General features: G+C 40.5%; 1 protein-coding gene across 1 annotated transcript; it reads left to right on the forward strand.

Moving 5' to 3' along the window:
- The first annotated feature begins 289 nt into the window (after positions 1–289).
- ASAH1 (N-acylsphingosine amidohydrolase 1) lies at positions 290–25,456 on the forward strand. The gene is made up of 14 exons (XM_077815564.1): positions 290–423; positions 11,602–11,648; positions 11,853–11,943; positions 13,188–13,274; positions 15,022–15,100; positions 16,230–16,304; positions 17,673–17,718; positions 19,886–20,030; positions 21,435–21,489; positions 21,725–21,806; positions 22,483–22,614; positions 22,951–23,074; positions 23,872–23,928; positions 24,776–25,456. Exons 1-14 carry the CDS (start codon positions 352–354, stop codon positions 24,863–24,865), a joined length of 1,182 nt encoding a protein of 393 aa, XP_077671690.1. The 5' UTR covers positions 290–351; the 3' UTR covers positions 24,866–25,456.
- The last annotated feature ends 1,046 nt before the right edge of the window (positions 25,457–26,502 follow it).

Consider the following 26,502-nt stretch of genomic DNA (forward strand, 5'->3'; position numbering starts at 1 on the left):
CGTGGTAGTGAGTTCCACAGGCCAATTGTGGGGGGTGCAAAAGAAGCATTTCCTTATGCCGCTTTCGGCGTGTGCCGAGGGCTGCTGCACCCTGCTGAGCCACCTGGCCCAGCGCCCGCACTCGGACTCCTGCACTGCCCCTTGTTTGCTTCTCGCTGGGTGCCAGCAGACCATCCCTCGCTTTCTCTCCCCCCTCCACCGTGAGTGGTACCTTCCTGGGGATGATGAGTCACGTGGCGCGCCACACACTGGGCGTGGGTGGTGTGGTCTCAGAGCCTAGTCACATGACACCGCTTTTCTCCTGGTTCCTGCGCGTGCCGGCTCAGTCAGTGTGCGGGGCCCAGCAGCAGGATGAGTATCTCGCGCTGGTCGCTGCTGGCGGTCACTGCCGCCGCGGCGTTCGCGGCGCTGGCCGAGGACCCGGTGAGCGGGGCATGGGGGGCTGCTACGTGGGGCAGGCTGCAGGGCTACTCCCCGCGGGTGACAGCTGGAGGTGCGGGGCTTCGCCCTTCTCCGAGCCTCACCCGCAGCGCCTTGCTGGGAAGCACCAGGGGGGACTGCAGCTGCGCCGGGCCGGGCGAGGGCTGCCCCTGCTTGCGGGACGGAGCGCGGCCCTCAGCGGCCCGGGCACTCTCTGGGGTTGTGCCCTCTTGCAGCGCTCTCCTCTCAGGCAGAGGCGGCCCTCGCCTGATTCGGCCTCTGGGTCCCCGGGGGAGGACGCGGAGCCTTGTCGGTACTAGTTATGTGCATGGGCCGCACCTCGCTCTTCAAGGCACCGCCCTAGGCTGAGAGAGGAGTGGGCTGCCGCGCCTGGGTTAATAGCAAGTAGGTGGGGGGCTTAGGATCCTGGGAGTCAAGCTGGTTTCAGTTGTTCTTGTAATTGGTATCGGTCTAAACTTTCAGAGTGGGGTTCCCGAAATTAGGCACTGCAGCCTGACCTTCCAGCATGGCACAGGTGCAGTGCTCCTGACTGCTTCTCTTAGTATCTTATCCTCTGTCTTCAGGGGAGGCTGGGGGTGTGTAGCTGTTCTGAAAGTTAGGCCACTTATCTAGGTACTGAATTCCAGGTGGCCAAACTCATAAACGGTAGCCCTTGTTAATGATGTAGGAGCTTGGTGTATTGCTGTGCAGAAAGGGGTACTGTATAGTCTATAGTAAGAGCAACTGCTTTTCAGCCTGTTTTATGCGCTGCTGAAGTTATGGGTTCCCCTCTTCTTAACTATTTGCCCCAAACCACTCTTTGTAGGGGTTATTTGTAATGTACAGCTTTATTCGGTAAAGCAGGAGATGGTTGGGGCTGTTTACATTGTTTAGTGATGCCCTGAACTAGTTAACTAGTGGTCTTGTTGTTTAAGCAGGGTGATTTAAATGTGCAGAACTTTATTGGGAAAACTTGATTATTCTCTGTAGAAGGTATAGGCAGAAAACTAGTATTCAAATGAGATCTTCTAGGAGTAACCGGAAGTATTTATTATTCTGCTTCATATGACAAAACATACAATTAACATGTTCCCTGGGTTAGGAAATGTACAGACAAGATAATACACAGAAAAACCAGTGGTGGTGGCCTATGGGAGAACATTTGTAAGACCCCACTTTCTCTAAAAACTCCACTGAAGTTAGTGTCCCAGGGAACTTTTCTGAATTGAAGCTTGGATTTTCTTCAGTGGAAAAAGAAAACACTTGAAAGTTTGCGCAATAACCAGAATAGCAGAAATCTATCCAAGCTAGTTAAACTCCTAGCTGATTAAATTTACACAAATTGGCTTTTGAGGTAGCCCGATGCAGCAAGTGAGCTAGAGCTCACAAAAGCTTATGCTCAAATAAATGTGTTAGTCTCTAAGGTGCCACAAGTCCTCCTTTTCTTTTTGTGACTACAGACTAACATGGCTGCTACTCTGAAACCTGTAACTTTCCTACACCTCTGAATTAATCCTCTCAATACCTGTAACTTCATTTCAGTAGTAGATGAAGTGAGCTGCGTGTATACATTTGTGAAGTGCTTTGGGATACTTTGAGATGAAAAAATGTTTGAATATTTGGATTACAGTAGTTTCTAGAGACCTCATTCAGAATTGGGACCTCATTGGGCCGGAAGCTGTGCAAACAGTAATAACTTAAATGCCTGTCAATATAATAAGTTTCAGAGTAGCAGCTGTGTTAGTCTGTATCAGCAAAAAGAAAAGGAGTACTTGTGGCACCTTAGAGGCTAACAAATTAGAGCCTAAGCTTTCATGGGCTACACCATCATAGAACCTAATCACATAAGCCGTGCCTTAAGGGTTCGTTCACCTGCACATCTACCAATGTGATATGCCATCATGTGCCAGCAATGCCCCTCTGCCATGTACACTGGCCAAACCAGACAGTCTCTGTGCAAAAGAATAAATGGATGCAAATCTGACATTAGGAATCATAACATTCAAAAACTGGTAGGACAGCACTTCAACCTCTCTGGCCACTCAGTAAAAGATTTAAGGGTGGCAATATTGCAACAGAAAAGCTTCAAAAACAGACTCCAAAGAGAAACTGCTGATCTTGAATAAATATACAAACTAGATGCCATTAACTTGGGTTTGAATAGAGACAGAGTGGCTGGGTCATTACACATACTGAATTTATTTCCCTAAGTTAAGTATCCTCACACCTTCTTGTCAACTGTCTAGATGAGCCATCTTTATTATCACTACAAAAGTTTTTTTTCCTCCTGCTAATAGCAGCTCATCTTAACTAATTAGCCTCTGTTTGTATGGTAACTTCCAACTTATCTGTATGAAAAAAATATATATATGTTCCGTTCTATGCATCTGATGAAGTGGGCTGTAGCCCATGAAAGCTTATGCTCTAATAAATTTGTTAGTCTCTAAGGTGCCACAAGTACTCCTGTTCTTTCTGCCAATATAGTTAAGTTTTGTTTTAAGAAGAGTCCTCTGACTTTCTTCCCTAGTCCACAGCAACTTACAACAGAACAATTGCTTCCTTTTATGACTTTCTGTGGTCTAGGTAACAGTTTTCTTGTTTCATAAGAAAGGAGTCCAGGAGAGCTGGCTGTATTTTAAAGAATCCTTATTGAGGTTACAGGAACAAACCATCTCGATGTGTAGAAAGAATAGTAAATATGGTAGGCGACCAGCTTGGCTTAACAGTGAAATCCTTGCTGATCTTAAATACAAAAAAGCTTACAGGAAGTGGAAGATTGGACAAATGACCAGGGAGAAGTATAAAAATATTGCTCAGGCATGCAGGAGTGAAATCAGGAAGGCCAAATCACACCTGGAGGTGCAGCTAGAAAGAGATGTTAAGAGTAACAAGAAGGGTTTCTTCAGGTATGTTAGCAACAAGAAGAATGAGGGAGGCAACCTAGTGACAGAGGATGTGGAAAAAGCTAATGTACTCAATGCTTTTTTTGCCTGTCTTCACAAAGAAGGTCAGCTCCCAGATTACTGCACTGGGCAGCACAGTGTGGGGAGGAGGCTGTAACGATGCTGGTTCTTGCAGGACCCAACTGAGAGTGCCAACTGAGGACCAATTGCTTAAAGCAGGGCAGTTACAGCCCAAGGCTGGAGTTCTATGCACACCAAGGCAAACCAAAGCAGCTAAACAGAGAAGACTTCGGTTTTACCTGACTGGCTAACCACAAATCACACAAGCAATTCCCTTAGACACTCCAGTTTCCCAGTATTACCACCAGTGCCACTCATTATGGGACAGATGGGTATGAAAACCAATACCCCAGTAAAAGAAAAAAGGTTCTCTCAATCCCAAAGGACCAAGCCCCAGACCCAGGTCAATATACAAATCAGATCTTACCCACAAATCACGCTGTTGCCAATCCTTTAGAATCTAAAATCTAAAGGTTCATTCATAAAGGAAAAAAATATAGATGAGAGCTAGAATTGGTTAAATGGAATCAATTACATACAGTAATGGCAAAGTTCTTGGTTCAGGCTTGCAGCAGTGATAGAATAAACTGCAGGTTCAAATCAAGTCTCTGGAGTACATCCACAGCTGGGGTGGCTTTCAGTCCTTGGTTCAAAGCTCCAGTGTAGCAAAGCTCCTCCAGATGTATGAAGCAGGATTGAAGACAAGATGGAGGAGCTGCAGCAGTTTTTTATATTCTCTTGCCATGTGGTCTGTCTTTCTTTGTTCCAAAGACAAGTTGTCCATCACATGGCATGGAAAAACCTCAGTTCTGTCCATAGGCATGTCCCTGCATACCTTGCTGAGTCACAAGGCATGTCTGCCTTCTCTCAGTGGGTCACTTGTATAGCTGATGGTCCTTAATGGGCCATCAAGCAGGCTAGGCAGAGCTGACACCAACTTGTCTGGGGTGTCACCCAGAAGCATAGCACAAGTTTGAAATACAGACAGTATAGAGCCAATACTTAACTTTAAATACAAAAATGATACATGCATACAGATTGTATAATCATAACCAGAAAACCGTAACCTTGTCTTAGACACCTTATTTGACCCCTGTTATACAATTTTGGTGCTACTACAGGACCTTGGTTGCAACAATGTTCTATACAGTCCCATTTCAAGTCAGTCACAGAGGCGACCAGCCATCTGTGGAGAGTGTGGTTCAGGACTATTTAGAAAAGCTGGACGAACACAAGTCCATGGGCCTGGATGCGCTGCATCTGAGAGTGCTAAAGGAGTTGGCGGATGTGATTGCAGAGCCATTGGCTGTTATCTTGGAAAACTCATGGTGATCGGGGGAGGTCCTGGAAGACTGGAAAAAAGCTAATGTAGTGCCCAACTTTAAAAAAGGGAAGGAGGAGGATCTGAGGAACTACAGGCCAGTCAGCCTCATCTCAGTCCCTGGAAAAATCATGGAGCAGGTCTTCAGGGAATCAATTCTGAAGCACTTAGAGGAGAGGAAAGTGATCAGGAACAGTCAGCATGGATTCACCAAGGTCAAGTCATGCCTGACTAATCTAATTGCCTTCTATGACGAGATAACTGGCTCTGTGGATGAGGGGAAAGCAGTGGATATGTTATTCCTTGACTTTAGCAAAGCTTTTGATACGGTCTCCCACAGTATTCTTGCCAGCAAGTTAAAGTAATATGGGCTGGATGAATGGACTATAAGGTGGATAGAAAGCTGGCTATATCATCGGGCTCAACAGGTAGTGATCAATGGCTCAATGTCTAGTTGGCAGCCGGTATCAAGAGGAGTGCCCCAAGGGTCCGTCCTGGGGCCGGTTTTGTTCAATATCTTCATTAATGATCTGTAGGATGGCGTGGACTGCACCCTCAGCAAGCTTGCAGATGACACTAAACTGGAAGGAGTGGTAGATACGCTGGAGGGTAGGGATAGGATACAGAGGGACCTAGACAAATTGGAGGTTTGGACCCAAAGAAATCTGATGAGGTTCAACAAGGACAAGTGCAGAGTCCCATGCACTGCTACAGACTAGGGACTGAATGGCTAGGCAGCAGTTCTGGAGAGAAGGACCTGGGGTTACAGTGGACGAGAAGCTGGATATAAGTCAAGAGTGTGCCCTTGTTGCCAAGGTGGCTAACAGCATTTTGGGCTGTATAAGTAGGGGCATTGCCAGAAGATCAAGGGACGAGATCGTTCCCCTCTATTTGACATTGGTGAGGCCTCATCTCGAGTACTGTGTCCAGTTTTGGGCCCCACACTACAAGAAGGATGTGGAAAAATTAGAAAGCGTCCAGCGGAGGGCAACAAAAATGATTAGGGGACTGGAGCACATGACTTATGAGGAGAGCCTGAGGGAACTGGGGATGTTTAGTCTATGGAAGAGAAGAATGAGGGGGGATTTGATAGCTGCTTTCAACTACCTGAGAGGTGGTTCCAAAGAGGATGGCTCTAGACTGTTCTCAATGGTAGCAGATGACAGAACAAGGAATAGTGGTCTCAAGTTGCATTGGGGGAGGTTTAAGTTGGATATTAGGAAAAAAATGTTCACTAGGAGGGTGGTGAAGCACTGGAATGGGTTACCTAGGGAGGTGGTGGAATCTTCTTCCTTAGAAGTTTTTAAGGTCAGGCTTGACAAAGCCCTGGCTGGGATGATTTAGTTGGGGATTGGTCCTGCTTTGAGCAGGGGGTTGGACTGGATGACCTCCTGAGGTCCCTTCCAACCCTGATATTCTATGATTCTAAGTGAACCTTAATTCTACTACTGTATCCTTTTTCAAAACACTGAAATGACACTTACTTTTGTCTGAAGACATGCTATATATGTCCTGAATACATTGTAAGCAGAGTTCCTCATTTTGATTGTTTTCCTCCAAGCATGCTTGATACAGAATACTGTTAGAACATTGCATATGAATGAACTCAAATACTCAAATTCTAATTTATACATGACTTTTTGATGTAACCGTAAGGTCTTGTTGAACAAGTGATCATACCTTTTAAAATATGAAATGTGGCCTTCACCAGTACAACAAATATTTGTAATATGTTTATAATGAAAGTACTGCAAAGGTAACTGAAGGGAGGCAAAGGGGATCTAAAAATCCAGCCAGATTCTTAGATCCTGATCTTGTAGTTGACTGCACCCAGGTGTATCCTTGGGGCTCCATGTTCACATGGAGCATACTACTGTAGTGGTTTAGAGGCACTAGTGTGAAAATGTGTTGGGGTGGGCTATTTAGAGGTGTGGTGGGAGAGGTGGTAGTGAAGTGGATGACTATATAACTTTTAATTTGTGTGATTCAGTTTCTTAAAGAACTTCAGGTTTATCTTGATTTGATGCAGATGCATTAGGTTAAAGTGTACTTCATACCACTGGCAATCAAGCTGGTTTCTCTTGTCACTTTGTCACTAGTATTAAATATCCTATATCCTAATGCTTTCAGTTACAGCTGTGTAACCCCATTGTATTGAGAATTGCACAGATTGTAACTGAATGCTTTCAGTGGGTTGTACACATGTAACTGAGGGCAAAACTTGTCTTGCCATTTCAATTTAGATAGAACTAAAAGCAAAAGAAAATTGGGCTCACTTGCCGTATCTGCATTGTCTGCAATTCTGTTAAGTTGTGTATTACTTGTTACTATTATTCTGAAGGATGAAAAACATCAGTAGGATTATTACAGCATGGCAGAATACTGCCCTGTAATGGGAGAGGTAAAGAAACTGTTTTATGGAACATAGAATTCTAAGCTGTCTTTCGTTACAAAAAAAATGCTGAATATCAATTAGTCTGATAGCTTTAATGTGATATCTTTAATCTATAAAATACTATTCAAAGTTATAGTTGTGCAAAGGGAGATTATTAGGAATAATAGGGTTAGGTAAGGGAAATCTTAGACTGAGTAGTGAGGAAAATTTCCAGAAATTCTGGAGTACAGAATATTCTTCCAAGGCAATGATGAAATCCCTGTTGCTTGGAATGCTCAGAATGGACAATTTAAATGTCCAGATGAACTTTATAAATGTAAATAGGCTGGGCTTGAAAAGTTTACCCAACTGTTACTAATCTGGGCACTAATGCTACTCTACAGTGACAAATTTGTGGCACCATGTTTCCTGCAGTTTACAACAGCTATATTCTGTATTTAAATGTAACTGTCAATTTTCTATTTAATAAACTGAGTAAATGGATAGCTGACTTTTTTGGACTCCCTTTCTTTGTAACTTGGCTTCACTCACTTTGATCATGGTGTATCTTTTCTATGTGGTCTTCAGCCATCTTACCTCTTTCCCTGCATTGCATTACCTTTCTCCTCCATTATATATTTTTCCTTCTGCTTCTCCTCCACAATCTATTGTATTTCTCTTTCGTAACTTATGCTGCCACGCACCCTCACATACTTTCATGTACACACGAAATTTAGAAAAACTTTACTCGACATTTAACAATCAAAACCTGGTAGCAAAAAGTTGGTAAGAAAGATGCAGCCTGTCTGGGCCAATGTCCAAGCAAGAAGCTATCCTATCTTCAACCAAACTTCCCTAGCTATTGAGAAAGAGGAAAGTATAGGAATTTTTAACAAGATGCCGCTTCAGGCCCCTGCTTCCAGGCTCCACTTTTTGTAGCAGCCTCTGATTAAGTGTCTGACATACCTGAAGCCCACTTTCATGGCTTCTGAAAGTGAAGAGAAGATCTGTCTACTAAGAGCAGCCTGACTGTTGAGAGGAGAGGGTGTCTCTCCTCTATCCTTCCTCCAGCTTCATGATAGTTGTAAAGGAAGGGGTCTCCCTTACCACAGTAATAGCTCCAGACCTGCTCCTAATTTCATTCTGTTGCTGGGAAATGTGTCAATTTCACTGCTGCTCCAGAGAAGCTTCTGAACAGCAGCGGTGAAACTAATCAGTCTTGTCAATTTCATGCTTTTTGCTTAGGAAAGCTATGAATAGTAGATGCTCTAGAACTGTCTGAAGATCTGGAAACAGCAGTGTGTGTTGGTTCATGAATGGAAGGCTATGTTTGTAACCCTCCACCTAGAAACTTGTCTGTTTTCTTGAACTTTAAAAATAAGTTAAGGGTGGTGTTTTAACTAACTGTGACATAATACACACTGACTATAACTGAAAGACTAGAGAAAAGTCACTTCTGGACATAGAGGACAGTTTCATCCACCCACCCCACACCCCCTTTGACTATGTGGGTTATTTTACACAAATAAAGAAAGGGGAAGCCTTGCAAAAATGATTATAGAACAGCCAAAATTAGCTGGGGGATATAGCAGCATATGTAGGACTAGAAACACCAAACTTAAAAAAAAAGGTTGGATTTCAAGCTAATGTCCTATTATGTTCAATTTGCTAGAGGCAAGAATATTTCCTCAATTAATATAGACTGCTTAGATTACCATATTGAGCTTCTTATCAACAAAAGGATTCTAGAGTATCCAGCTATCACTTAAAAAAAGAGAAACTTCCAAACTGAAATTTGTCATTTTCCCTTAACAGTAGATAACTAATAAGCAGTTGGGTGCATTGCCTGGAAGTCTGCAAACTTATACTGTTTACCTAGTTTTGTGTTATAATTTTGTTGTGAAGGGATAATGTTTTTAAACAATGGTGGCAACAAAACCATTTATCATTTTGAGATACTTGAATATTTGTCTGTTTAGCAATGTTTTTCAGCCAGGTATCTATTTTTGAAGTGGCACTGTACTAACTGCCTGACCTAGTCCTAATTTTGCTTTATCTGTTAAACAGTTTCATGTGATGGAATATTTCCTTTTTGAGTATTGTGAAATGTAGAAGTTTCACAAGATACAGTTTTGCTGTTCAGAATTCCTTTGTTCATGAGAATTCTGACTCCTTACAGCCTTCTCAGTCACCTGATGTCTCCAGCTAGCTTCCTTATTTCAGATTCCTTAATTTGGTAGTTGCCTCTAAGTTTGAATTTTTTTTACATTTGTCTTAATTAGGAAGAGGATATTATAACTGTGCAACATTGTGTTCATGCCCATGAATCTGCTTACTTCTTATAGTCACATCTAGCATGAGCTGTGATTCCCTTCATAAAGTTTCTTACCAATCACCCAAAACAGCAAGAATACAAATGTATTACATTTATTCAGCGCTCTGCTGATGACTGTTCTTAGCTGTGACTAGCACAACAGGGTAAGAGTAAGAAGCAGCTGCCAAAGGGTAACCTCTGATGGGTATAAAATCTCTTCGCTAGATTAATTTGTTACAGATCAAAAATCCTCTCACCAATTATATTGCACAAGTATGAATTAACTTTAACGCTTTTAAATGTCCTGTCTTCCTCTGTGATTGATACCATGGAATAACTTGTAAGATAGAAGGTACCTTGCACAATGTCACAGGCTATTTGAATTTATGAATCTAGGGAATTTAAGATGAGTTGCCCAAGGACAACTTGCATCTCCATCCAGATTATTGAACGCTGATATGTTGGCTGTCAGTTGTTTAGTCTGAATGAGTTGTATGCCCATTTGTCAAGGACAAACTTAATCTTTCTTACTGGTGCAACCAAACTGCAAATAATTGACCTTCTGCCGGTTTACTTGTAAATGGCATTTGTGCCCATAAAACACTTCAGGGTGCACTTATGTTGTTAGCAGTGTGCCCTTGTTCGGTAGGGCAATGTGGGGTGTACTTGGGTGAACAAAACTCAGAAGCAGGCTGGTAATTTTTTTCCATTACTTCTGTTAGCTGGCTACGCTTACAAGTCAAATGAGGTGAGTTGCCAGAGTGAAATAGCTGGTGCATCACAGGATTGGAAGCAGGAAGACTTGGGTTCTGACCCTGATGCTGACTCCTAGACTTCCCTATACTACAAAAAGAGTACTCATTGGGTGCAGCTGATATGCTTGGGATTATGCTTGCAGTTAATCAGTTTCTATATTGGTGCTGAATGTAAAATTAATTAAATGGTGCCAAATGTTACCTTGTATTTAAGTCATATTCAGCACCAGTTTAGCTGCTCACGTCAGCAGTCGGTAATGTCTGTACCATATAGCAAGCTGTCATGACTTTAGGCAAACCACTTAATTTGTATGTGCCTTTGCCACCCATCTGTAAGACAAGGATACTGTCTAACATGCCTGTCTTGCACGTGTGTTGTGATTTACTTAACGCTTCTGAATTATTCTGACCTATGAACAGAATGCTCTGTAAATGCTAAGTGCTATCACTGGCACCTCTGATCACAGTAGGAGTAATCAGTTAATATATAGGATTAAGTGCAAGCCATTAGCTTGTCCACTAAACAATAAATAATAAATTCACTTGTTCAGCTTGGACTACCAAAATACAGGATTTTTTTCCCAGCCTGTTGTGATTGCTCAGCTAACCAACGGGTTATATTATCCTTTATGATAAAAGTATGAATGATTCCTGGTCATCCCGAAGTACCCCCTTGTGTCTGAGCACCTTAAGGCCAGGGTTACTGTCCCACTTCCTCTGTCAGGCCTTCTAAGGACTCCTCAGCAGGCTCTCTTGCTTCAACACCCCTCCTTGGGGCCCATTTATTACAAAAACATCATGCAAATAATCAAAAACAAAAGTCCCAAAGCATAGTCCATCTATATCACCACCAGTGCATCTAATCCATTGACATAGCACATACCACACTCCCAGTACCTCTTTGGTCCTCTCCTAGCCTTCTGCCAGGACAGCCACCTAACCATTTCACCTGGAGTACAACCCCACTATTCCCAGCAGGGACCCCTCTCTGCTGGGAGTTCATCCATGTCAGGGGAACATACCTCACTCCTGTTAACCTTTTTCCAGCTCTCCAGCATGTAGCGCTCATTGGGTAAACCCCTCTGTTACACCCTTGCCTTTAGTCTTCTCTGGTCCTTGGTTTCAGCTCTCCAGCTTGGAAGTTAGTAGGTAAATTCCTCTCTAGCTTGGGGCAGTCAGCCAGTAAACACCTCTGTAGCTTTCCCCCCAAAAACTGCCCTCCCTCTGTGCTTCTTCCTGATCCTTTATAGCTGCATGTGCTTCCTGGTCCCCCTAATTGGTCAAACTGGAAGCACCTGTACTGGCACAGAGGAACTGGACATGCTTCATTTAAAAGGACCAAAAACCTAAGACTACTTGGCATATTAAAAACAAAAGTCAGATAACCAAGAAGTTGTTTAAAAAAAAAAAACCACCTTGCAGTCTTAAACAGTATTGTTTCTCTCTCTCTCTAGTTTGGAGAAGACTGCAGAAGTAAAACATATCCTCCTACAGGACCAACGTGAGTAACTCAAATTACTACTACACTTTCTACCACATTACAGGAAAACAGTGAATTGGGAAGAAAAAAAAGCAGTTTAAGCTTTTGGCTTGCTTACATAACAGAATCAAATGAAAACATCTCTTCCATAGTTTTGGCCTTGTACTTGGTATAGCACAAATGTATAAACTTGTATAAATATGAACTTTGGTACTCATTTTTCAGATTTAAAGGGACGGTTCCTATATACATCATAAATCTTGATTTACCACCCAGCAGAAGATGGGATAAGTTGATGAGTGACAAAAAAATGGAGGTATGAAATAAAGCTTTTGCTCTTAAGTTTAGCTTTAACTTGTATATAACTTTTTCATGGACTGGGAAGAATTTATCTTTGAAATATTTAATGATTAAAGTTTCTAATTCCAGTCTTCTGTACTTAAACTGATCTGACTTAAGGTCTTGACCAGAAAAAAAAATAAAATGGCTAAGTAAACACTTTCTTCCTACAAAATGTTTGTCAAACTAGATCTGACTTAATAGAAGGTAAGTTAACTAGTAATTAGAACACTTTGAAGAGTGGTGTTTCCTGAGGTGGACTTAAGTTTTCTTTTCCTCTTCAAATCTAAACACGTTTATTACGGGGGAATTGTGCCAGAGTGACAGCCTTCTGGGGGCTGAAGTATTCTATCCACAAACGCAGGATACAGTGGCAGTAGTCTTAACTTTCCCACATGATCCAGTCAGTATGCCTCATTCCTAATATGGAGAAATTGACTCTGGTGCTGAATGGGTAGTACATTCCTCATCACCATACTGCTTTTGGCCTTCCTAACACTGTAAATTAAGGCACCGACTGTGGTGGAGTTTTTTGTGGAGCGGAAAGAGGTCACTAAATTTGGTTCATTCAAGCCATCTAATAAGCCATTGGGTAGGAATAACTCTTGAACAATATTAAGGTGTTTGGTTTGAACCTAAAGAGAAAAGGAACTGTGTCAAATTTTCAAATTTGCTGGTCTCTAAAGTTAGCCTTAAAAATCATATTTAGGCCTCTAATTAGAAGTGGCTTTTTTCCCTAGATGTGTTGGGCATGAGCTTCTTGCATTGACTTCAGTGCCAGCTGGGACTGTTAATCACCTCTTAAAACTAAGCTAGTTCTGCTTTTGCCCAAATGCAAGTTTTAGGAATCTGTTTTTAGCTAGATTGGAAAACACCTGCCTATATTTTAGATCATGTACTCCCTCTTGAACCATGTAAACCAAATCAGTGGATTTGCACCATTTACAACAGGGCTGCATTTGTTATGTGCTCTCAAGTGGAGAAAATTTGAAGCTTTTCCAGTGTATATACTCGAAGTTTCTTAGAGTAGGGCCCTTATCTTCTTGTGTGAATAAGATAGTGAGTAAGGGTTCCAGAATTGGGCTCTTAAATGGCTGCAGAGACTGGCAATGTTTGTCTCATCACTAGCATCAGATTGTCATTTTCCTATCATTTCCTATATTAAAATGCAAAAGTATCACAATCTTGAACTCTATTAACTTAAAATTTTTGCCTTTCTAGTTGAAGACTGTAATTCAAAGTATTAAAAATATAGCAAATGCATTCGTCCCTAGTGGCAAAGCGGTTGAAATAGTGGATACTAAGTTGGTAAGTATCTTCAGTGTCTAATTTTTTTTTTTTTTTTAATCCTCCAACTGCATGCCCTAGCCTCCAGAATGCAGTCCTAGAATCCATAGAAATGTAGGGCGGGAAGGGACCTTGAGAGGTCATCAGGTCCAGCCCCCTGCACAGAAACAGGATCAAATACACCTAGACCATCCCTGACTGGTGTTTGTCCAACCTGTTAAAAACCTGGATGGGGATTCCACAACCTCCCTTGGAAGCCTATTCCAGAGATTAACTACCCTTATGGTTAGAAAGCTTTTCCCTTGCTGTAGATTAAGCCTGTTACTTATCCAGAGACTGAGACTTCAGATGTGATAGATACTTACTTACTCTTAGTTTAGAAAACTTATTTTCTGGAGTTAAATTCTATTGGAAGACAGATACTAAACTGAGGAAAAAATTATTGCAAGTGTTCTGTTTGGGGGAATTCTTATGAATTCAAGAAAGTTTGAACGTAGTCTATCTAGTAGGAAAATTCATACGCCATTGAAAATGACGGTCTCTTTAACAAAACAGACTTACTGCAATGCTGTTTTTTCTGCTGTGCTGTACTCCTACTTAGTCATTTTCTTTAGTTCACTGCATGTGACAAGTGTCTGACCACAACAGCACTCATAAATTTACCAAACGGTCTTGATCAGAGTCCATTGTTTTGGACTAACAGCAAAACTGTGGCCCCCTCCCCTTTAACTACTAGCAGATATATGAAGTATTTGTGAGTAATTCACGAGTGTGGCAAAACTGAATTGAAACAGTACAGTTTTGAGCAGCAGCAATAATATCTGGAGTTAAAAGTACCATTTTACTATGTGCAGTTTTGCAAAGGGTAAAAGGGACAAAAGCAAGAGAAACTGCAGATGTGGTGTTGATAAATCTTCTGATCTATATTGTAAGACATGTCTGTATACACTGCAATTTCCCTTTTATCCTTTGTAAATTTTTAGACCTCCTCAGCTGCTAAACTGACTGAAATGATTATCTTTAAAACTCTTAATAAAAGTTAGATTCTTTGGGTCAAATCTTCAAGCCTAGTTGATCCAGACTTGGTACAGGACCTGAGCAGGGAGCAAGATGACGTGCTCAAGCTAATGTGCTAAAAAGAGCAGAGTGGATGTTGAAACATAGGGTAGCCACCCAAGTATGGACCCGGGGATCAGGCAGGCTTGTAGCTGGTCAGCTAATTCTTTGCCAGGTTATCTTAAGCAGAGCTTGTGTGTGTCTGTCTTCCTGGACTGGGAAGCATTCTTAGTTGCAGTGTAGACATAACATTAGACAACTCTGCTTGCCTCATCCTGAAGGCAGCAGGCGGCCAGGTCTGTCCCTACACAATATACAACAGTCTCGTGTCACTCCAATTCACCTCTGTGGCGGGGAATGGGTAGTGTAGGTAGGGATTCCCCTAATCAGCATTATTGTGAATGGTGCCTGGGTCTTGTCTTGGTCTTAAGTCTGTGGTCTCAAAAATTAACTGGACGTTGTGCCCATCTCCATTGTTTGAGTGTAGAGATTTTAATAAACTAATTTTTATTCTTAAGGTGCTTCCTTGCTTTTCAATTTTTTCCACAAACCCCTCAAATATTTGCAGATATTCAGTGTCCAGTTTTACAATGTCAGCCTAGAAAGATGTGACTATAAGGAGGAGAGAGCCTCTGTTTAGAGACCAAGATATTATTCATCATCAGTTACAATTTAAACAAGTTGTGGGTTTGGTATTTTTTTTGTCCCCCAGGTTCGGCTGATTTCCACCCTTCCCTACCCTTTCAATGAAGAGCTCAAAGGGATTGCAAATGCTTCGGGCATTCCTTTGGGTAATAATTTCAACATTTCAGTTCTATAATGTCTGAATCACTGATTTTTCTTCCTCCCCTTTAAAATTGCAGTGCATTTATCTATCACATTAGCCTACACTACCTAATTATTCAGTATATAATGATAATTTAATGATGCTTTATATGAACACATTATCTGTAGGAATATGACAGCAAATGACACTTGAAAGATTGCAACTTGTAACCCTTGTGTCCAACCATGCCCTCTCTCTGATGGCCTTGTGAAGCAGATCTTCTGCTGAGAGATATGGAGGCTCTCAATCTAGGACTGCTAGAAGTTGCAGCACTGCTTTGTTGAGAGTTCTTTGCCTTTCCTTACACCCACTCCCAACATGCCAAGAGGGGCAGGGGTAGGAGTGCTTGTGGGACTTTTCTCCCCAGAAAGGCTATGTGTAGCTACATGCCATAGTAAAAAGCAGGCCGCAGCTACACATGCAAATGAAAGGCATCCCACTGCCAGAGCCATACTGCTAAAAATAGCCTTGTAGACTGGGGAGGTGCTGCTTGGACATGTGGAGAGCCATGTAGGGTACATACCCACAGGGTTCAGATGTGACTTGAATTGCCTAAGCAATGTCTCACCATCTACACTGCTGTTTATACCAGTGCTAGGGGGACATGCAGCGTATGTACTCTACATGCTAATATAAGGTGTGTGTGCAGACTCTCTCACTGGATCTCTGGTACTACATGTTCTCTGCCAGAATCCAGGCAGATCAGGAGAACTGCTGATCTGTGCTTTTTTCCCCCCAGCAATCCTGGCAGTGTGCAAGCAGCACGAGCAGTGCTATGTTGAAGATCTTGTGTGATGCAAGTTGCTGAACAAGGAAAGCTGTATCTTCAGTGTCAGATTTGGGTGGGCACATAGGTGCAAGAGAATCTAGGCCCCGTGTTAGTTTAGTTCTTTAGATATTGAAGCTCCTTATACCTCTTGAGGCTCTTGCCTTTAAGTGAACTGGCCATTGACTCAAACCCTAAGAGAGTCAAATTGAAATTCTAGATAGGTAGTGCTGTAGGATTCTCCTTTCTCCAATAGACTTCTTTTCTAATAGCTACTCTTTTTATTGACAGTCTGGCACTTGGATTGAATGCTCCTTTTTTTCCCTAGGAGAAATTGTTCTGTTTAATATCTTCTATGAAATCTTTACAGTATGCACTTCAATAGTAGCAGAAGACAAATCAGGTAAAGTCTGTTCTTAACCACTTTTATTGTGAATCTTATGGGAGCAATGGCTTTTGTCCTGTGTAAATACTTTGATTGAGCTTTTGATAATAGTCCACTAGAACTTTGCTATTGCTGGCTTCTGTTCCTTGCTCTGTTGCTGTCCAGCTGGATGAAGTGACTTACTCAAGGTTGCTGTTTCCTGCATCAGTTTCCCCTTCTAGAAAGTAGAGGCGATGATGATATTGAACACTGTAAAGCATGTTGTGATCTAGAGATGAAGAGCACTATGTACAAGTTCGGTACCTTTATGTGGAAGGTGCTCAGATACTGTGGTGATGGGCAGCATTTATATAACTCTAAACCAAAATAGTTTTAAGTGGCTGATTCATACCTACTGAATTAAAAAAAAAAATCACTCCATCGTTGCAGTGTTCTCAGTTGCTATGTGAGAGAACTGGGTTTCTGGTTTTGTTTTCTTGGTCCATTCTTTCCCCTTCCTAAACTGCACAGACACTAATATGAGTTGTTGCAAAAGGAGTCTTCCATTTTTCAGCCAAATGGGTGATAGTTTTGAGGGTAGGAGTGAATTCAGTGAACAAATGACATGAGGATTTCATTTGCTGCTTTTTCCCTTCCTGGAAATGAGTTCTGATATTGCATGGTCACTCTTCCCATAAACAGAGTTTTTAGAGCGGGGGAAAAAAAACACCTTTACAAACAGAGTAGATCATCTACTTATTTAAAACAAAACCCTCAAACAGCTGTGGATTGAAGCAGTAAACTGGAACTGCTTTGTATTCATCATTCCAGGGACTCTGAAACACTATTAGCAATCTGTAAACTACTATAACTTTGCCTAGGTTTCAGATTTACTAGGGTAGTTGAAATGCCTTTCCAAGAAGACACAGCATTTTTAAAGTTACCTGATTATGTATTCATTCAGGTGTTCTATCATGTTAATTTGATAACATTCCATGTTATTTAAAAAACAAGTAATGGAAAAACTGGGAGAATTGTATTTTAATCCCCAAATAATGTTGGGGATTGGAGTGCATTTTGATATAGAAAACAATGGGACAAGTGTCAGAGAAAAAACGCTAAGGTTAGGAAACATTAAATTTTAGAAAGGAAAAGCTTTAGAAGCAGACTTGTTCCAAATATCTTTTTGGCAAAAGTAGCTTCTTTGGTCTCCCTAATCATTCTTAATATAGAATGGTATTCTTTAGCATCCATGTTGGTATAGCAAGAACACCCACAACACCATCCAGTTATAAAAATCTATCTGCTATGAGTTCAGCTTGCCTGTTTTTCTTTAGTCAGAGCCTTAACCCCCTAGACATGCCTGTTTTTAAAAATATATTAAAATAACTTCTCTTCTAAATCCAGGAAAGCTGTACCATGCTAGAAATTTAGATTTTGGACTATTTCTGGGGTAAGTACATGTGTGTCTATCTGCCCATTAGAAATCATAGAATGATTCCAAATAAGAGTTCTAAAAGCAACCGAGGTTTGAATGTTACTCCGCTGTTTTTCAGTACAAGCTATTAATTTAACATTTACACATTGTTTGTCACAACTAGTTACTGTTACTAATTAACTCTTCACTGTATATTGCTGGTATAATGAAAAAGACTAGTACAGGGTAAGAGTACAGCTCTTTACCTCAAGTAGTAAAATGACCCTTCTTCCATACTTAGCAGAAATGGCTGTTCCATTTTTTAAAAAATCATATCTTGTTCTGCTAGCATGGAAGAACCCCATAGATGGCCCAAGTGAATCCCCCCCACCCCCTCACACACACCAGGGAATGGGCATGAATAGTTGCTGGAAACACTTGCACTCTGTGTGCTCCACTCTGTCTCAGCAGGTGGAACTCACTCCAGAGCACAGCATCTGCTGTGGCACAATACACAAAAGAAACAGTGTAAAAGAAAAGTAGTGGATCACTGGGGTCACCAAGCTTTGGCTGTGGTCAATATCTAATTCTTCTAATAGCATCATGTGAACTGAAGAAGCACTTGTACCATGTCATCTGGATTATTCCTGCTGCTTGTTTTATGGTCCTGTGTGTGTATACACGCATACCGCACAACAGCACCATCAGTGTGAACTCTGGAATTGAGTTTCCTTAAAAGGATAGCTTGGGTCAGACAGACTTCAGCTTTTACATCTCCTAAGATCAGTAGAAATGTTTCCATGGAATAATCTTCTAAATTCTCTTGGAGAGTTTGCATCCCAAATATTGCCACATGGTAGTGCAAGAGTTTGACCAGTTTGTATTTTTCTTAGCTCAGAGATTGTAAACCATAAACAGTATAAATAGTAAACTGAGTACGAAACAAGGGTGAGATCTTACCACTCTTAAAATTATCTCTGGTGCTGCTTAATGTGCTTTGTTTTTTTAAATTTGTATATGTTTAACCTGCCTATCACTGTACTTTCAGGTTGTTTTCAGTTTTTTTGTTAAATAACTATAATCATGTAGTTATGAGGCCTACAGTACACCTTGCTGCTTATAGACAGATGGACTAGAGACTCAACTGTGTAATATTCTGAGAAATGTCTCTAAACAGTTCAGTTTAGATTTGGGTAACCGTTTTTGTACAGGTCATTGTTTTCTTGACTTCTCTCAGTATTCACAATCTGTTCTGTCCAGAGCTGGAGTCTGCTCACTATTATATATCTTCTAATGATTCTGTATCATGTTCCCTTCCACTCACTTTGTTTGAATAGAGTGAGCTCCATTGTTTGGCAGTAGTTTTCCTTCCAACTGTCTCTGTAGCCAAGAATTTCAGAATTCCATTAACTTATTCACCCATTACATTTCTGAAATGTCAGTTTTATCTAGGTTTTTCTAATACCTCCACAAATTAACCATAACTACTGTCTTCTCCATATTTTTACTAGAACTTCTGCTCTTTTATTCGAGCTTCATTGATCAGTGCTCCTCAGCATCTTTCAAATTTCCCTTGACTAATATCAATAATAACCTCCCCACAAACAACTTCAACTCTGGTTCTTTCGGTTTTCAACAAAGAAAACCTCTGTCTCTTTAATGAATCCTGATAATATTGCGTCTTTGGTTTCTCAATGTCTGTATAAGATAAGGACCTGGCTGAGACTTTAAACTAAAGATGGACAAAGGGTGATCAAATCTCATGGCGGAGACCACCAAGAGGTGTACATCTTTGGGGTGCTTTAAAAGTCTAAGTAGCTCCTGGAATTCCAGGTAATCTCTGCCAAAAGTGGGGTCGTTATGACAGTTGAGATCACTTCATGACCCCTTACTAATAGGGTTAGGGTGGCTTAGTAAGTATTGCGTAGAGGTCCAGTTTGGCACTGAACAATCAGGTGTGAGCCAGTATTGGGTCTTTAAAAGCATATATTCACCCATAAACTGCATTTTATAAATTTGATTTACACTTTCTTCATGCATAGATTCGCTAGAAGTAAGGAATTAAAAGTAATGCTAAATGTGGAATTAAGAACACTGTTGTATTGGGTTTATGTGTACATTTAATGCATAGTTAAATGTTGCAGTCTGTATAATAACATGGGTTAGCAGAGTTGTCTTAATAATGCACACTTTCCTTCTGTAGGTGGGACATAAAAAATAGTTCCTGGATTATAACTCGGGAACTGAAGCCCTTAGTGGTGACTCTGGACTTCCAGAGAAACAACAAAACAGTATTTAAGTCTACAAACTTTGCGGGATATGTGGGCATGGTGTCTGGAATCAAACCAGTAAGTGTTCTTTGTTTGCAACACCACAAAACTTTCTGGCTCAGATTTTCCTTTTTTAGAGCAAGATTAACCTTCCTTCTAAGGATCAGTTAGGAACAGGTTTGAAACTTGTTCATTTGTCACCTTCAGAGATTGTCCATCTTTTGTAACTGAGCCCTTTACACAAGTTATAGCATCCAAGTTTACTTATAGTTGAGATGGAAATGTATGCTTCCAAAGAATGGAAAAAGAAGAAAGGATACTTGTTGGAAAATGCCATTGATTTGCACAATTTCATTCTAAAAGGAAATTGCCCACATAAAATACTTGAACTTTGAAGCTAGCTTGTATAGCTAAAGGAAAATTTCACACACTCTCAAAATTCAGAATCGTGCGGTCTTGTATCCAACACAGATTTGGCTTTAGAAAAAGAAAAGTTAGATGAGCAGCTTTGTGAGCAAGCAAAAAATGAGATCACCCGTGATTCCCAAAAAGACGAAGAGCTGAACTTGGTCAGTGTTCTTAGTGTTATGTGTTCATCTCTCTTCCTGGCAAACGTAGGCATGTATTTTAAATTAACTTGTCTTGATTCTCAGGCAGCTGAGATCTGGGGTTTAATCAAGATTTTAAACACTGACTATAAACATACACCCTGCTTCTCAAACAGGTGGCTTTTCTCTCTGCCTCCACTTTTCCCTGTATTTTACCATCACCTCAGATCTTCTCCAAATGCTCTGTTCCACTCTTCTCTACCATTTTAGCCACAAACACAGTAAAATGAGCTCCAGCAATATAGTGTGAGTTCCACCTTCAGGAGTCTAGGCCTTAGCTGTTGAGTTCCCTTCCCACCCCACTGGAGGAGTGGAGTACACAGGAGGGGTTGGGGAAATTAACCTGGAAGCTCATGCACCTTGGTAGTTTCATGTGCGACTATAATTTATAAGTGTGGTACCAGTGACCATGCCATGGGGCAAGTCTTCAAGCCTGGAACTTTCCTAAGGTCTGGTCTCTTTCTGGGAGACTAATTAGGTGGCTAAAAGGGAGGTTGGATACATTATTGGCAGGTAGCTGATGTGATGCTCCTGTAGTGGTTTGAAGGGAGAATGACCCCAGCATTGGATTAGCACGACAGGAGAATCTTCGTGGTTTGCTACAGTAGGCTACAAACCCCAGAATACAGTTCAGCCTGGTCTTACCCACATCTAGATTAGTGAGATTCTGCTGCACGTGTCTAATTTTGCGATTCCTTTCTCAATGAGTAGTTCCACTGGTATCTTTTGGGAATATTCACACACAGAGCAGATTACAGGATCAGGCTATATGTCCACCTTAAAGTACAGTGTTACTCACTGCAGTGTCAGTAATTAGTAAAAGTATCTTTCACTTCATTATGAAAGCTAACTCATTTTGTTTACTGTTTCCCAGGGAATTTTCACTCTTACAATGAATGAGCGCTTCAGTCTTGATGGTGGCTACATTGGTGAGTAACTGAGACTTGTTTCTTGAATATATAGCAAAGTTTTCAAAATTTAGGGGTATCTGCTAACTTACACACAAAAAAAAAGACTGAAGTCAGTGTCAGATGTACAAGACGGGGAAAAACAGAGAAGCTGAGGCTAGGGATTATACCAGGGATGTAGAAGCTATAAAAGTCAAGGGGAAATAAGATTGTGTCTCTATGAAGAAAAGTTGTTATAACAGGTGATTTCTTTCAGGAATCTTTGAGTGGATTCTTGGGAGGAGAGATGGTATGTGGATGGGTTTCCTCACCAGAACTGTGCTAGAGAACGGTACAAGGTAACGTGTTTTCTGCTCATCTTCCAGTGGGTTTGTTTATCATGGTAGTGTTGTGGATATTAACATTTAGAACCCCCCTACTCTTTTTTTAATCTCTTATTAGAAACTTGAAAATTAAACTGATCTCTGCCGATTTTGAAAATGTGTGGTAGATCTTTTTAGAAGCTAGAAAAGGAACCTTTTCCTGGCATGCATGTGTGGGGGTTCCTGATGAGCCCTTGTTTTCTTAAATGAAGCTAAAATTAACAGGACCACTTCCACCTCTCGAGTGGCGTATCATGACAGAACCTCTTCAGACACTAACATAAGTTAGGATGTCATGATATTGGGGAAAAAAATGCTTTGTTTCGCTGCAACCCACTAGGTGGGTCATAAAAAAGTTCCCATTTCTGTCTTGACAACCATTAAAAGAAAAAACTATCCAGGAGACGTCTCCCAGAAAACTATAGGCTTTTTTAATAGAAAATCAAATTGTAAACATGAGCAGCTTGCTATTGGAGAATTTTTACTTCTAGAAACTCAGTATTGTTACTTTATATAGTTCTATTAAACTTTACTTATTGAATAAGCCTGATATAATGGAAAATACTTTGAGCATCGATGTTTGGGTATTTGTAGGGCTTAAAGCACACGAGTCTTGTTGAACTACATTTTTTTTCTCTAATGCATTATTTAGTTATCAAGAAGCAAAGGACCAGCTGGTTAAAACAAGACTACTGGCTCCAGCTTACTTCATACTGGGCGGAAACAAATCTGGAGAGGGCTGTGTGATCACTCGTAGCAGACAAGCTGCCTTGGATGTCTGGGAGTAAGTACACTTAAGAGTAAGACAAATTCCATTGACATAGGCACACCTATGTCTAATGTATGAGCTCTTTTTTCCTTAAAAAGCTGACTCTGGAATCTTATTGCTTGATTGGATTAAAAGCTTTAAAAACTCTAAAAAGTAACGTTTTGATATAGTATCTGGCTTATTCAGGAAAAAGTGCTTTTATAATCCTAGGCTATTTCACTAATCTGCTCAGGAATCTCAAATTCTTTAACTAGTGCCGTCAGTGAAATACAGATACAGTTAGCATAGGGGGAAAAGTGTATCTGGAGTATTTAACCAGAAAATGAACACACATTTACATCTCTTTTCAAGCCTTAATGCAAACAGGGGCACATGGTACGTGTTGGAAACAAACTATGATCGTTGGAAGGCTCCCCTTGTCTTGGATGACCGTAGAACACCTGCAATGAAGTGCATGAACCAGACAAAGCAAGAGGTAAATATTTTAAAATAACTTAATTTAGTATTTTGAAATTATCTGAACTCAAGCCACCTCATAGTAAGGGTCTGCACTAACCATGGCAGTTCAGGGCATTAGCTTGGTAACAGGAACAACTAAGGCTTTAGAGTAACAGCCGTGTTAGTCTGTATTTGCAAAAAGAAAAGGAGTACTTGTGGCACCTTAGAGACTAACCAATTTATCTGAGCATAAGCTTTCATGAGCTACAGCTCACGCTCAGATAAATTGGTTAGTCTCTAAGGTGCCACAAGGACTCCTTTTCTTTTAACTAAGGCTTTGATGCAAATTTGCCTACATGATGTATGTATAAAGCAGCTCAGCTGGCTGCTGCTAGGTTTAATGGGAGGCTTCTTCCTGGGCTAGCCTGAGGCTCTCACTGCTTTGCATTTTTAAACTCCAATTTCTGAAGTATTTTTTTCTTCAGCAGTGCAAGCAGGTTGGGGTACAACTGATCATATAAAAACACTTCCTAAACTACATATAGGGATTGCTTCATCCATGAGCAAAATACTACAGCTGAGTTTACAGGTGCCAAATGTTACAAAACTGCCCTACCTTCAGCAAAGCCTGGCCTGCCAATCTCTAGTGCCTGCTTATCTTATGTCTGGAGGATGGTTGGGGAGTTATGTATTTTCAGTCTGCTTTAACTTTATAGCTTAAGTACTCAGCAAAGATGATAGGTCACTGTTCTCAGCATGATCTTGCTATGTAATTTGTATGTAAACATGAGCTAACATAAACCCAGCTAATTGCAATTTACTCATCTCTTTCAGAACATCTCCCTACCAGCCATCTATGATGTTCTCTCCACAAAGCCTATCTTAAATAAGGTAACTATTTTTTCACATTTCTTGCAGTGGTGGTGTATTTCCACAACGTGGGTACATCACTTTAGGCCAGATTCAGTGGAGTTTCACCTACTTATGGCTGAGTCTAAATTTGACCCTGGTTGATCTCTGTATATTTTGGTAGACACTTGAAACAAAAAAAATATTCTTGGTCTTGAAAATGTTTCAGTAGATGTCTTAGTGGTTATTTTACATCAGTGAGAATGCAATGATCATACTAGCTTGGTAAGAGGATGTGCAGCAAATCCAACTTCATCAAAAAAGGATGAACATCTAATCGTTTCTAACAGCAGTCAAATTACACAAGCAAGGAGAAGTACTGACATGAGATTCCTAAGTAAAACTTCCTTCAAAATATGTTGGCGTCAAAGTTCTCTGGCACTTGCAAAATGTATATGAAATCATTTAAACTTGTATCTGTAAATAGTCAGAGGCAAAAACACTTAGTGAATCTGACCTCATCCAAATCTCATGCTGTTACCTATGAATTTAGAGTTTAAATATCCAAGGGATAAATCTGGTCCACTCTGTTTACAAATTGAGTCATCACACACCCCTTATCTTCCTTAGTGCCAGGAGCAAGGAATCTAATGTCAAGGAGCACAGATCAAGGGATGAACATAATCATTTTTGCTCTTACAGCATACACCTAATGTTTTACTAAAAACAAACCTCATAATATACACAGCTAGAAATATTAGAAGCTAAAAGAATATTAGAAGCTAAAAGAGCCAAATAGTTCTCATCCTCTCTGTTCCTCAGGGACTATCTGAAATAGGTAAAATGTGAATCACAGGAGGGATAAAATGAGTTTCCTTTCTCTTGCTAGCTGACTGTGTGCACAACACTGATGGAGGTTTCGGAAGGCCGTTCAGAAAGTTACCTGCGGGAGTGCATAGGTTCCTGTAGTCCATGGTGATCCTTCACCCATCTGGGATGAGCTCTGCCTGTTGGAATTGGATACCCTTCAATAAAAATAACTGTACCTCTGGAAAGGGGCTCTTCAGCCTACAGATTTTTCATCAGAAGTTTGATAGCTATCTGCAGATAGCTAAGAATAGATCCAATGTAGGACAGGTCATCCATCTGCTTCCTTAATTATTGACCGTTCAGACAACTGTCAGACAACTAGCGTTCTTTTGTTTCTACTTCCAAGTATCTTTGCTGTAAGTGTAATACAACAATCACCTATTAGTCCCTTCTAATTTGTTACCACAATTGTTCACTATCTGAAAATTCCTTTTTTAGAGTATATGCTTTTAAACTACAAATTTGCATTAGCATGGCACCCTCTCCCAGTATGAGAAAACTGGGAATGGTGTAAAAAAGGCAGTTGATTAAATGAGTTCTCTTACTCTCTTTTCACAATAACAAAATTAAGAGTTTATATTGTTTGGAAGAATGTTTAATGCAGCTATTCCATTATTAAGGATGTATTTCTAAAATGTCTGTGTGTAAAATGACCTATCCAGAAAGTAGCTCCTATTACAATAAACAAGCTGTTGGGGAATGTCTTGTGTTAGATCTGGGACAGAAGTAGACTTTGGTGTTTGGGAGATTTTTACCCACGTTATTTCCTTGGCATGACATTTGCACTTTAACAAAAATAACGTTTCAAAACATTAATATTCCTCAATTTTCCTAGAGAATATCTATCTATTTTGACATCCAAAGTGCCTATGTATGAGTCACTGGTGCACAAGACACCTATGTACTCACGTGTAATATAACAGTGTGTCATTTGCAATGAAAATAGGACATTGCAAACAACTTACATCAAGTAGAGAAAATATCCTGTGAGGAACATAAACACCAATTATTAAATAGCAGATAAAACCATAATGTAAAGCTGTACAGCGTGTACTACAATAAGAAGTATTTGAAAGACCAGTAATGTTGGTTCTATTTCTCAGTTGTTAAGGACAAAGGAACTATAGAAACCAGAACTAGTAAATTGGGACAATACTCAAACTGTAGGGAGAAGTTGAAGATGTTTACTAGAGCTGAGTGAATGGGTTTGGTTTTTTCCAGTTCCTGGGCAGAACTGAAAAATCCCCAAAAAACACTGTTTCCAAGTGAAACTTTTTTTGTTGTTGTTGTTGGTTCTCTGCTTGTTTTGGGTGGGTTTTTCTTTTTTGTTTCAGAATGGTTTTAGGTGTTTCACCCTCTAAGTAAATAGCTACTTCTGAACAAAACACAATTTTGAAATGAAACGCCAAAATATTAGCCAAAGCGTAAACAGTTTCAACTTAAAGAAAAAAGCTGAAGTAGTGTACACACTAACTTGTGCTCTAGATACTTGGGTCACATTGGAGGCTTTTCCCCCACCCACCTGATACTATCTTAGAAGTTTCAGAGAACCACGGTCTCACATAGAAATGGAAGTTTTGAACATTGATTTTAATTTTGGGGGGGGACTATTGATATTGCAACAGTTAATAAAGATGAAGACCATGTATACCAAACTGTTAAGCGATTACTACTATTATAAACTTTCTGGTTTCTATTCTCAAACTATAAAACAAATTAGGGTTTAACAGTTTATAACAGGATATA

The sequence above is a fragment of the Eretmochelys imbricata genome, chromosome 4 (assembly GCF_965152235.1).
Source record: "Eretmochelys imbricata isolate rEreImb1 chromosome 4, rEreImb1.hap1, whole genome shotgun sequence".
NCBI classification, from domain to species: Eukaryota; Metazoa; Chordata; order Testudines; family Cheloniidae; genus Eretmochelys; species Eretmochelys imbricata.